Source organism: Amphiura filiformis, chromosome 11, assembly GCF_039555335.1.
Source record: "Amphiura filiformis chromosome 11, Afil_fr2py, whole genome shotgun sequence".
NCBI classification, from domain to species: domain Eukaryota; kingdom Metazoa; phylum Echinodermata; class Ophiuroidea; order Amphilepidida; family Amphiuridae; genus Amphiura; species Amphiura filiformis.
The window spans coordinates 1,172,933-1,185,851 of NC_092638.1; the positions used below are offsets into that span (position 1 = coordinate 1,172,933).

Consider the following 12,919-nt stretch of genomic DNA (forward strand, 5'->3'; position numbering starts at 1 on the left):
TCTAATTCTCGACTTACGTTCAAATTCCTCTGCCCGGTAATTTTTTCTGGGACACCCTGTATACACGGAAGGAGTCTAACATAAAAGAGTCATCAATCATGCAGGATTTTTGCTGCTAATTTAATCTGTTTCTGATGGATTTCTGATGGATTTAATTCAACATGCTTTTACGGATAAGTTCTTCTCTGAGTATAATATGAGTGTTTATATTTAGCAAAGGTCATAATTATTATCAGTTTGATGCAATAATGTGAATTTTTGCTCTGACAAGAATATTTCAGCTTCTGTGGAACTTAGTTTGATAATAAAAGCATATTTCATATTCCAATCACATACTGTGTACTTATTTGAAGAAAATATCACTTTTGGTCAATATTTTAAGTGATTTAAATTAATTATGCGGTGTGATGTGCCCTGAGTATTTAATTCGATCATTTATCTTTTTTTACAAGTTAAAGCTATTTCACGAGAGATATGAGAAAGGGGAACCCCTTTCAAGTAATTATGTATGAGGTTGTGTGTTATGACACGTTTTAGGGGAAGCACCCATTGGTTGCAATACTCAATTCAGTCAAGGTGTATTAATAATCTTGAGGAATTCCCAGTTTGTCACAATGTTCAGTGAATTACATAAAAAGTATAATCCCTGAGTTATTGATAGATTTTCGGTTTTTGTGAGTTTTATAAAGAAAAGGAAACTGGTCATATTTTCGCCGTAGAAGTGATAATCGAGTAGTGTATTTTAATTGTGTGACACAAATACATGATTGCCATGATATTCATTGATTAAACTATTGCACACAAGAGCAGTCTCTATCAAGGCGTTAAAATATGTGATGATTATAGAATGCCAAATATATATGGACACAAAATAGAATGATAATATAAGGTACAAATACAGATAAATGACTTAAAAAATTATTACTAAACAGAGATCAATACACCAATACATAAAGCATAATGCCCCGAATAACCAATAAAATAATAAAAAACATCCCGATGCTTCATTACCTGAATGCAACGAAAAGAAAGAGCAGCTCAAGGGTTGACACACAGATATATTCAAACACAGGAATATCCAAACATACATAAGCAAATATACAAACTGTAGTATTGGTGTTAACCGTGGTTTTCTGAAGTTTGACTGTGTCTAAAAGCATACTACGCAGTACGGATACAGAACTATGTCCTTTCTATGACGTATCATTGTGCTGATGTTTTATAAAATTGTGTAGACTCTCATCCATCTGATTATGTTGAAATTAAGATTTAATCTTAATCTGGTCAACCAGACAAACCTATTTGAAAGAACCGACGTTGGGACTTATACCGTCAGTCTTCAGCTGGGTAATATCTAATATATTTATGAAATTACTGAAACAACGAAGCTGCATTTAATTATGCATAAATACTAAGTATATTCGTAATTAAATGTGGATAATTCAATGCTCTGTGAGATGAGGAAAACGATTGATCTGAAGAAATATAATTATCTTGTTTAAATGTTGTCCCATCACCTGCTGAGACTGTAACATTGTAAAACAGTGATTGTGTAATCCACAGTCAGATATGGTAGAATGAAGCAAAAGTGACAGTATTTAAGTTATTTCTTTCTTGGCATTTCTTTCTTTCTTTCTTTCTTCTCACAATTTGCTACTACATCCACATCCTTGATCGGATGTCGACCAAACTCAGTCACAAGCAGTATTGGGTAGCTGGCTACAAAAGTTATGGATTTGTTTAACGTCAGAGGTCATCCAGGGGTCATAGGGGTCAAAAAAGGTCATTTTAACTGAAAATGCTCCGATTGAGCTGAAATTTAAATGCAATGATCCTTATGACATTCTAAACATGTTTAAAACATTTTAAAATTTATTTAAGATCATTAAGGGGTCATAAAGGGGTCAAAGGTCAAGTTTTTCCAAATGCTCCAATTGAGCTCAAATTTGAATGCAATGATCCTTATGACATTTTAAACATTTAAAAAATATTTTAAAATTCTTTTAAGGTCATTAAGGGGTTATAAAGGGGTCAAAGGTCAATATTTTCAGAATGCTCCAATTGAGCTGAAATTTAAAGGCAATGATCCTTATGACATTCTAAACATTTAAGAAATATTTCTAATATTTTTAAATTCATTTAAGGTCATAAAGGGGTCAAAGGTCAAGTTTTTCAAAATGCTCCAATTGAGCTGAAATTTAAATGCAGAGATCCTTTTGACATTCTGAACATGTTAAGGTTAAACAAAGTGTTGAAGGGCTTTACCTCCAGAAAAAATATATTATTACCTTATACGTAAGAAAATATGTCTACTTATCATGTGAAATAAAAAATCCGGAAAAAATTGTGTGAAAATGTGTTTTTAGCCTATTTTTTTAGCTGTTATCAAGCACTATTATTCGATTTGTTTACAAGCGCCAAGCAACTGTCGTCTGGGAGAGTGATTGACATCTTTATTATTAGAGAAGAATGGAATCTGTATAGTTCATGAATATTCATGTAGTATTTACACAACCTGTATCCCAGCCATTTTTGCCTAGTTATCGTAATCGTTCATATAAGACGCCCATATGATCCATGGTGTTAAACTGATATTCAACAACTTTATATCTCTCGATCTTTGCGATCCGAAATATTGAATTTCAACTTTAGGCACATCTCTAGCAAGGTAATAAATACCTGTCACAAATAGAGGTCTTGAAATGTTACTTGCAACGTTAAAAATGTGAATAGAGAACAAATCGGGTTCAAACATGCTTCAAAAATATGAAGGTAATTGTCAACGCCTACTACCAGAATAGCCGGAAGAGGGCAGACTTCATAAGGGAGTGTTCATATATTTTAGTGGGGGACAAAGAATTTGGAACTTATTTCGGGAAATTTCCTGGGTTTTGGTTTTGTTTTTTTTATTTTATCTTCCTGTTCGGGTGTTTCGGTTGGCACATTTTCGGGGCATTTTCATGCACTTTACAGGAGTTTTTCGTGGTTTCTCTGTAGCTGCCGTGTGTACTTTTCCCCACGTAGGCCTACAGGGTATAAATCCTGGGGTATAAATAAATAAATGAATAATAACATATAAAAAAAAAGAATCTGGAACTTTAACGTCAAAAAACAAGACAAATTGTACCCTGCTAAAAATATCAACCCATATCCTCTCTGAGAATAAAAATAATAAGACTCCAACCTCACCTGCAAAAAATATTTTTTCGGGGATAATTTATAAGGTGAAATGTGTCGTGGGGATGTGCGGCAGATTTGGGGTGCATTTTCAGCCATTTAGTTTAGACTCTGTTGTATTTTTAGCCATGATTTTATTGACCCTCAGTGTCATGAAAATTAGGTTCAAGAAGGGTATTTTCAATAATTTTCTCGAAAAAGTAAATATTTGCGAAAACTTTCAGTCCAAAAGTTGATACAATTTTGGGTCTGTTTTCTTCAAATTTGGTTTAAAATCGTACCGTAGTTTTTCGGAGTCACAGCCTCACATCCTTACCCAAACCAGCTTGAGAAGGTTCCCCGGGTGTGTGCAAATTTGTAATTTATAGGCCTACACTCGTTATTTAAGCCTAAAATCAAAGTGTTAATACCATTAACACTGCCATGGCCCGTTTTGTCGTGATGACTGGCTTCCAAAATGTAGGCCTATTTTAAATTATAAATCTGGTCCCGCTAGAGGTGTGTTTTTACCCGCGGAGGTCTCTCCCTCGGGTTCGTGGATGTGCCACAGTTTTGGGGTAGGCCTACCTTTTCAACGACTATGATGGGTGGGTTTACAGCGAAGACCAACTTTTGGGCGCATTTTGGCAAAAGTGCCCTTGAAAAAGCGTCAAATTAGGCCAAATTTGGATGACTTTGATCCCCGCGGTACAAATGTTTTGAAGAGACCCGCCCGAGGTGTTTTTATTTAAAAAAATGGTCGGGCCTGCTAAAAAAACCCTCCCGGAATCAAGCATGGGTAGGCCTACCAAAATGCCTTGAGACCCCCCCAACCCAGCGCCGGGACCTACATGACATGATATTCTCCGCGAGTCCACCAGAAAATATAAAAATACAACATTTTGATAGGCCTACTATATTTGTCTGTATAAAGAGCTAGGCGTACCGGGATTTGCCGACTCCAATGTTCATTTTGAACCATTAATATTTGAGCCACGGCGCTCGGGAATGTGAAAAGCGGGGGGAGTAGGAGCAACAAATTATTCAGGACGATGCGTGAGATTTTACTCATTTTCCAGCTTTTTGCGTGAGATTTATTAGCTTTTATTACGTAGGCGTGAGATTATACTACCTTGGCGTGAGACCGTGAGAAAGTGACCCAATGCGTGAGACTCACGGCCAATGCGTGAGAGTTGACAGCCCTGCTTGTAGGCCTACCGCGTATGTCTACCGTGATGACAGTAGCGTAGCTGCCGGGGGGGGGCAATTACAAAAATTGCCTATTTGGGCCCCCGCCCCTAGTGTAAGGAAAAAAAAGAGGGAAAGGGGGGGAGAAAGAGGAAAAAAGAGAGGAGAGGGTGAGAGGAGGGGCAGAGAGATGGGGAATCCAAACGATATGCAATACAGCTCAATAGGCCTACCATATACGATTATGATAAGCCTGGCAAAAATTGTCTATTTGGGCCCCCGCCCCCAGTGGGAAATTTGGTGGATATTTGGGCCCCTCCCCATAGGGCCTACAGTCTTGCCCCTCCTGGAAAAAATCCCAGCTACGCCGCTGCGTGATGATGTTGCAAAGTTGCGGAAGTTCATTCATAAATTTCCCATTTCCACCCGGGATTTCCACTCGACAACAACAGACCAGCACGCAGCGCGCAGTAGCTAATCCCCGAGCTAATCAGAGACATGTGCGTTTCTCTTTCAACAGAAAATAATGTGACCATGTGACTGACACGATGTACGCTTCAAATAATTATGCTCTCGGCGTCAAAAGTATGATAATGGAAAATAGTTATAAGGAACACTCCCTTATTTAGCCACACCTTTCTCGTGTTGCCTGGTATATCAGCAAAATCCTACACTATCGCCTTCCCTTGGTAAAATCCCTGATAAAAACTCGTGATATTGAAATTGAATTTCAGCGCCAGAACTTCCGTCATTCTAGCATCATGGATGGATAGGCTATGCAGTGGCGCCGCTAGGGGGGGGGCAGTATTTCCCCAATATTTTTCTTTCTCATCCAGTTTTTAGGCAAAATCCCCACAATTATGTAATTTTCCACTTTTTGCGGCAATTTCAAGTGCAATAAGTGCCCCCGTCTCAAATTCACTTCCCCCCGGGCCCCATGCCCGGAAAAAAATTCTGGTTCCGCCACTACGGGTATGGCCATAGCTAGGGGGCGCCCCCCCCCCCGTTGCCCTTGGTTATGCTGGACGTATGAGAAATTTAGAGCTTGTTCAATTCCGCCAATTTTAGAAATTTTAAAGGTAGGCCTATATACAGTGTAGGCATGTATATAGCCTATAGAAAAACGGATCACAGTCAAATAAAATATAAAAATCGTAGGCCCAATAATTTTACTAATGGCATTTATTGAGCTGCTCACTTCTTGAAAATCCTATGGTTTAATATTGATATTATATAATTGAGCTCCTTGTCAAGCTCCTCAGTAGGCCTACACATAGGAGAGTGACTAACTGAGCTCCCGCTATTTTCAGAAATGAAGGCCTGGCCTATTAAATGAATAATTAGGATTGAGGCAGCCTTTTGTTTCATTTTACATAACTTTTTTAATCCCCCAAAATTAGTGGGTTTTTTTAATGGGGAGTAGGCTTTTAAAACGAAATTCAAATTTGGCAATATTTTCCATTGCTTAATGAATTGATCTGCGTGAAAATGCCTAAACATGTGGCCAGAGCGGGATGACTGGTATAAAAATCTTAACTTGTGAGAAAGGACGTAGGCCTATGGGGTTGTATGAGGCTGTGGATCACGAAATGCCCCTTTAATGTGTGCTAGGTAAAGTCATTCTTCCTTTCGACCTGCCAAAATCAGTAATTTTATTCCCTCCCCGGCCCCGGCTTGCCAAAAATTGCTTTCTCGAAAGGCTGTGCAATCAGTACCGGTATTAGCCTACTAATTATAAGCCAAAATTTCCAAGCGACTCGCTAAAAATCGCTTGCCTCCCGTCTCGGCCAGCCGAAAATCGCTTGTCCGCACCCCCTGGACTGCCAAATTTTGTGGCCCCCTCCCCTTGGCCTGCCAAAATGCCCCATCCCTTTGCATATAGCCTATATAGGCTATAGGCATATGCCAATTTTTTGGGATCCCCAATTTCCATACCCATACCTTAAATGGATTTCTAAATATCTACCTGTTGCAAGCATTGGCGCTGGATTTTAAGCTAGAAAATACCTAAATATTTTAAAATCCAAACTCGGCAACACCACTTGCCCTCGGCAACACCACTTGGCAAATACAGCCCGTCGTAACAATGTCGTACGTAAACATGTGTTTTAAAAAGAAATGAGAGTGTCACTTCTGTCCAAAATTTCGAATTTTGGCCTTGAGCAGCGACAATCAGAGGTAAGAAAAACACCGTATGACGCAGCTTGAAATATAGAATCACTATATCAATTTTGAAGTGTGTACTTCAAAGCACAAGCCGAAACGAGGTGAAATGGTTCGAAAAAAAATTGATTTCGCTGTATCTTTTTATCGCGAAACTAGACAATTTGGCAGCAGCGAGTCGGAAAAATAGCAAATATCTCAATTTTCTGCTATCGAAATGAAAATTTAAATAGCACCTGCATGCAGAAGAGGGTTTATAGAAATAATGTAGGTCAGAATTTTGTCTATGAAATCTTGCACGGAATTATTATTACTGGTTACAAAACGACATACAAGTGGAGGCCATTTTACTTCAAATTCGGCCAACATTTTAAGCTTACATAAAAAATAGAGACAACCAATATCAAGAATGAATATGCACATTCTTTTATTGACTTGTTTGTAATGTGCGTCGAAGTTCCCAACAAAATCGCCACTTCCAATGAGAAATTATGGCCGTGTTCCCAAAAATCTTGATGCTCCGGATATTGAAAAAAATTTGAAATGTTTGAAAAGTACATTTCATTTTGAGCCAAGTGGAAAATTCAAGCATAATAATGACCCTTACACTTTCAGCTTTTAGACGTAGTTTGCGTTTTCTCTCTCCGATATTTATTTCCAGAAATAGATAAGTTTAAAGGGGCTACGTGCATCCCATTTTGCTTCTGAAAATGGCAAAATTGTGTATAACCTTAAAGGTGTTTTTAAATTCATTTAAGGTCATCAATGGGTCATAAAGGGGTCAAAGGTCAAGTTTCCAAAATGCAGCAATAGAGGTGCAATTTAAATGCAATGATCCTTGTTGATTTAAGGTCATTAAGGGGGCCATACAGAGGTCAAAGGTCAAATGTTCAAAATGGCAGCTTTTTACGATCAATGTATATTAAAATGGCAATAAGATTAATTTTAATAAGACTGTAATGAAACAGTCTTATTAAAATTAATCTTATCCTGCACAGTATTGCTGCTTGATCAGATCGTCACAATCATCCGCCTAACTTACCTCGTGCCCTTGCAAAGGGCACAGTTGCTCTAGTTGATTGCTTTGTTGTTATATGTGTTAAGATTGTGATCATTTGATTCATTACAAAATCAAAGTGATACTTGTTTTAATTATTCCATTGATAATCATAAAACACTTAAAGCCATAATGTATGATCTTATAATATGAAATTGGTTATTTTTTCAAACCTGATGCTTTGGCATATTTGTAATGTTTACACATGTCCCAACTTGCACCTAAATGGAATCAGCCAAATTTGTTGTGTTTGTAGGTCAACAGAGCAAAGTTCGACATAATTCAAAGAATTAATGTCATAATTATATCCTCCTATATAGAACTGCGTGTTAAACGGCCAAAATAACCAGCACTTTACCTTGTTATTTCAGCTCAAAATGGACAGAAACCATTCCCGATAGTAATTGTTACTAGCATTAATTATTTCAGCATTTTGAGTAAGGCTTTAAGTTGTGTGAACCTAATTTGAGTAAAGGAATTCATTTAAGTATAAAGGAATAAATAGTGTCTATAATGGACAAGAAAAGACATTTATTTTGTTTGTTTTTGTAGTCCTCTGTTCACTGACAACTCTGCGAACATTTAGTGAAACCATAAATACTCTCGGCTCTCAAAACATTAACTGACTAAAAGTCCATAAGAGAACCTAAATGAATGTCTCGGGCGACCACAATGAAAATAATAACATTACAAATAGGTGAGACCTACAGCCCTATGTACAAGATAAACCACTTGTCCTGAATTGAATGCATTAATGACATAAGATGCTTTTAACTCCTCTAATTTGGGGCAGTAATGTGGGATGAGGGAGAACTAAGGGGAGAGAGAGAACGAGCAGGCGAGAGAGATAAGACATTGGAAAGGACAGAACAGAAGAGTGTGAGAGAGAGGGAGAATAAAAGGGAGAGGAGAAGGTAGAGGAGATATGAAAGAGGGAAACAGAAGAAAGTAGAAAGAGAAAAAGAAGTTTAGAGAGAAAGCGCAGAGAGGGAGAGATGACAGAGCGAGAGTACAGAGGGAAGAGACATCTATAGCATGAGAGATTCATGGATATTGGTAACTCCCTGCAAATATATCATAATAGGCTTTAATCCACGTTAAACTAAAGCCTTGCTGAAAGGTACCAACTTTAATGTCTCTCAATCTTTTAATCTTGATGTAAGACTAACCTAAAAGTAACGGAAAACATCTGAAAATAAATACCAAGACGTCCCTGTCAAAATACCAAGAACACTGAAAAATATATTAATAAATACATGGATTATGAGAAATAAGAATTTTAATCATATGGAATGGGTTTACGATTATCAAGATGAAAACTATTTCAGAAGAAATTGTCACTTTTTATTACACTAAAAAAACTACTTAGGTAAAGTAGATTGTTGACTCTAGTCGTGTTGTCAGTTGTAACGGTTAATCTAATTTCAGTTGGGATATGTGTGATCAATTTTTGTGAATTAATCCTCTGATGAATCTTTCATCTAATTTGGATACCGTCTCTCTCATTTTATACATCTTGTTTTCTTGATTAAATGCAAGAAAGCACTCCAGTATTTGTATAGGAGGTTTTTCTCAAGAGATTGAAACTGCAATTTGTGACGTTTATATTGTTCCTTATTGAATGGTATACTGCAAAGAATTCTGATCAATAAAATAATGTTTCTGCGTATTGTAGGGTAATAGTTATATACCAGACCTTCTGTCATCATGGAAAAGGGAATTCTGGGATTCAAATAACATAATCTGACATTTCAGATATGTGTTGCATGGGTAGGTGACTTTGAGTGTGAAGTGTTGCATGGAGACCTGGATTTATGTATTACTGGGAAAACATCTCAAAAGCAGCTCTGTTGGATGCCTCTAAGATCTTGTCATCAGACAAAGCACTTGCTTCTATTTCATATGTTTTCTAAAATGCTAGATGTCGAAATGATAGATAATTTTGATCAAACATAATTATTACAGTGTATCCCGCACTAAAAGCAAACATAATGGCGATGTTATACAATGTTATTTTAATCAATGGATTACCTTGTTCATGTATTTCCTCATTTTATGTGTGATGTAATTTGTAGGTAATGTTTCAAACCTTTTGTTCTCAGTGTAAAGGTGCACTGACCACCTAAAGGGCACCTCCATCCTTCTGTTGCTGTTGCTGTTGAAGTTTTTAATTTTATTTAATCTAATATAAGTAGCTGTTACAAATTATTAATTGATAGCATTCCATTTCCGTTCTTCTTTTCTCCGTACAGGAGTAACTGTGATCAGCGCGTCCAAACCGAACTAAGAAAACATTATGAGAGACCTTACTTCATACCACCTACATCAGAGTCAAGTGCCTTAGACTGGATGTTTATGGGTGGTCCAGGGCCTGGTGCCAATATACATGTAAGTTAAGGATATTAATACATATTAAGCAAGTGCTTAGCATGTTAACTCATTTTATGATGCAATTTTATCAGTTTCGCCGTCGAGCAATGGCGAAACTGATAAAATTGCATCATAGTTTGCTTATTCCCGTCGAAAAAAGCCGCTGTTTTTCATGTTAACTCATTTCGCCTAAATTTAAAAATTTTTTCTTAAGCAAGAATTACAAAAAGAGGATGCGGGGATGCAACAATAATCAAGTCATTTATGAATGCTCTTGCTCCTCTAACTGGGACAAATTTGCCAATAATCAGGATTTGGGCCCCTCGGAATGCCAAAGATGATTACACAATGTGATTGAAGAGGTTCATCAGTTCTGTTAATTAATCAGCTATTTGGAGTTAGTTTTTCAAGACCAAGACGTTTTGCTGCTGACAGTTTCGACAGAAACCTGTTTGCTTTCTCATCATAAATAAAGACGAGGGCACATTCTTCCTGATTCACATATTTGATCCTCTGCCCAAGACCAACACTGGACACATATCTAGAAACACTGATCAAGAGATGTGATCGACTTGATTTGAGCTCCGAATACCACATCAAAATTCATCTTTTCATATCCATTATACCATCTTCAACCCAATAATCTTTACATCGAAGCCACCAGGAAGCATCTGGATCAACTATGACGACCAGATCCCAGCAATCAAGGAAGAAATCTAAGCAAAATATGCTTGATTCTACCGAGGAGGCAAATTCTGCACCTCTACCAATCAATACCAGCCCGGGAAACACAGCTGCTGGATCAGATGGCGTGTGTGAGCCTGAAATCACCGGCGAGATGAGAGATACAGTCAAACAAGTTCTCTCGGATACTAATCTACTTCAGCCACTTATTTCATCTGTTGTATCTGTTGTGCTATTATCGCCGGAGATTTTCAACCCTCTTGTGGATGCAGTAACCAAGGCTTTGACTGTAAAGATCACTGAAAAGCTAAAGCCTGAAATTGAACAGAGTATCTATGAATCTGTGTCCATGGATATCCAAGACACGAAGAAAGAAGTGGCTACACTCCGACAAGAACTGAACAAGGTGAGAAAGGAGAAAACTCAACTAGAAAACCGAGTTGAAGAGGCTGAACAGTATAGTAGACGCAACTGTCTTCTGCTACACGGTGTCCCCGAAAAACCAGAGGAAGATACCACAGCTGTCGCCATGGGAATCATCAAAGACAAACTGGCCATTAACTTTGAATTCTATGATTTCGATCGTACCCACCGGTTGGGAAAACCGAAGAAAGCAGACCAAAACACATCCGCGAAACCAAGACCACGTCCGATAATCATGAAATTTATATCATACTCAGACAGAGCAGAAGTCTACAAAGAGAAAAGCAAACTTAAGCGATCGGGAATGCTTATCACAGAGAACCTAACGGCAACACGTATGAACATTTACCGGGAAGCTCAGCGAATGGTAAAAGATGAACGCATATCCAGTACCTGGACTCAAGACGGCAGAATAACGGTGCTTACCAACATGGACCGAAAGGTAACCGTCAGTAGCCTGGCTGAACTAGATAAAATGTAATTTTTTGCCGATAGCATGTTCGTCATTGTTCACTACTGTTTAATACTGCGGTTAGTTTTCATATTATTAGTTTGTTTGTCATTTAATATTGAACGCTTTATTTTGTCATACCTGATTAGTTTATTATGTTATTGGTTTTCATGTACTCGACATCTCATTTAATTATGCATGGTTACTCAAGTTTCATTGACCTAGCAGACCATGGTCTACATGTAGGCCTACTTGGCACACTTGTCATTTCATGCTTGCCTCCCTTGCCCTTGGTCAGTATGTTCTTTCTCTGCCTTGCTCATGTTAGTCCCCATCTATACTGAGCATTCATTTGACATGGTCTGCCTTGGTCAATGATTTTGGTTTTCCCTGTTTATATAAGTCCTTTAAATTTGATTTGTATCCCGTGTTCCTCAATTCATTTTGTTGATAGTAATGTATCTTGTTGACTTGAGTTGATACACTAATATCGATCTTCATTTTGCTTTGTTACTTGCTTTTTTTAATGCTTTGCTTGTTTGCTTGTTTCATTTGTGTTCTTCGACCTATCAGACACGGTCTGATTCTCATGGACCGTTTGCCCGGGGGCACTCGAATTTTTTTTTGGTAGGGGTGTGCCACCGCCAGTTTCGAACTTGAGGTCTAAGGAACTGATCGGCCAGCCAAAAAGGAGGGTCTAGGGAACTGATTGGCCGGTCAAAAAGGGGGGTCTGGGGAACTGATTGACTGGCCAAAAGGGGGGTCTTGGGAACTGATCGGCCGCCAAAATCTGAAAAATCTCGGAAACTAAACCGGCCAATCCAGGGTTCAATTATTAATCAGGAAAATCATTAATGCAAAATAGGTCTGGTTTGGCCCATTACGATGGAAACCTCAACAAAGCAAAACAGCATTCAAATCAAAATTACTAGACCCTGTAGACCTACAATCTATGCTATTCTGATAATTATAGCAGCATTACAAAAGCCCACCATAAAAACAAACTCACAAGAATTATTTTTTTCAGTGCCGAATAGAAAAACATTTAGACTACATTGAACTGTCATGCTTATACCATGCGATGATTGAGTGAAGTGTGCAGAATTTGACAGCCATTCCACTCCCGATTTTACTAGACCAGTAGATCGTAAATTACCTTTTAATTCATTGTTTATGGAGAGCTGCAAGGATGTGTACATAATTATTAAGGTACTTTTCCTCATATTTGGCAATTTTATTCCAAAAAGAGATCTCAAAATCATTTATTTCTAGCTAAATGTTCACCAGCTGGACTCTCGCGATCGGCATTGCTGCAATGTTTATTTATTATCAGTCAACCAGTGTTGCCACTACTAAAGGAGCCCAAAATCCCACCCAAAGTTCACCTTATTCCTTACAATGTGTTTCAATGGGGAAGAAATTAATGG

At 37.9% G+C, this 12,919-nt stretch overlaps 1 protein-coding gene across 1 annotated transcript in view; it reads left to right on the plus strand.

The window, feature by feature from the left end:
* Positions 1-12,919, plus strand: part of LOC140164195 (bifunctional arginine demethylase and lysyl-hydroxylase JMJD6-like) — a 106,191-nt gene that overhangs the window by 51,020 nt on the left and 42,252 nt on the right. The window contains 1 exon segment of the mRNA XM_072187441.1: positions 9,817-9,952. Coding sequence (XP_072043542.1) covers positions 9,817-9,952 — 136 coding nt within the window.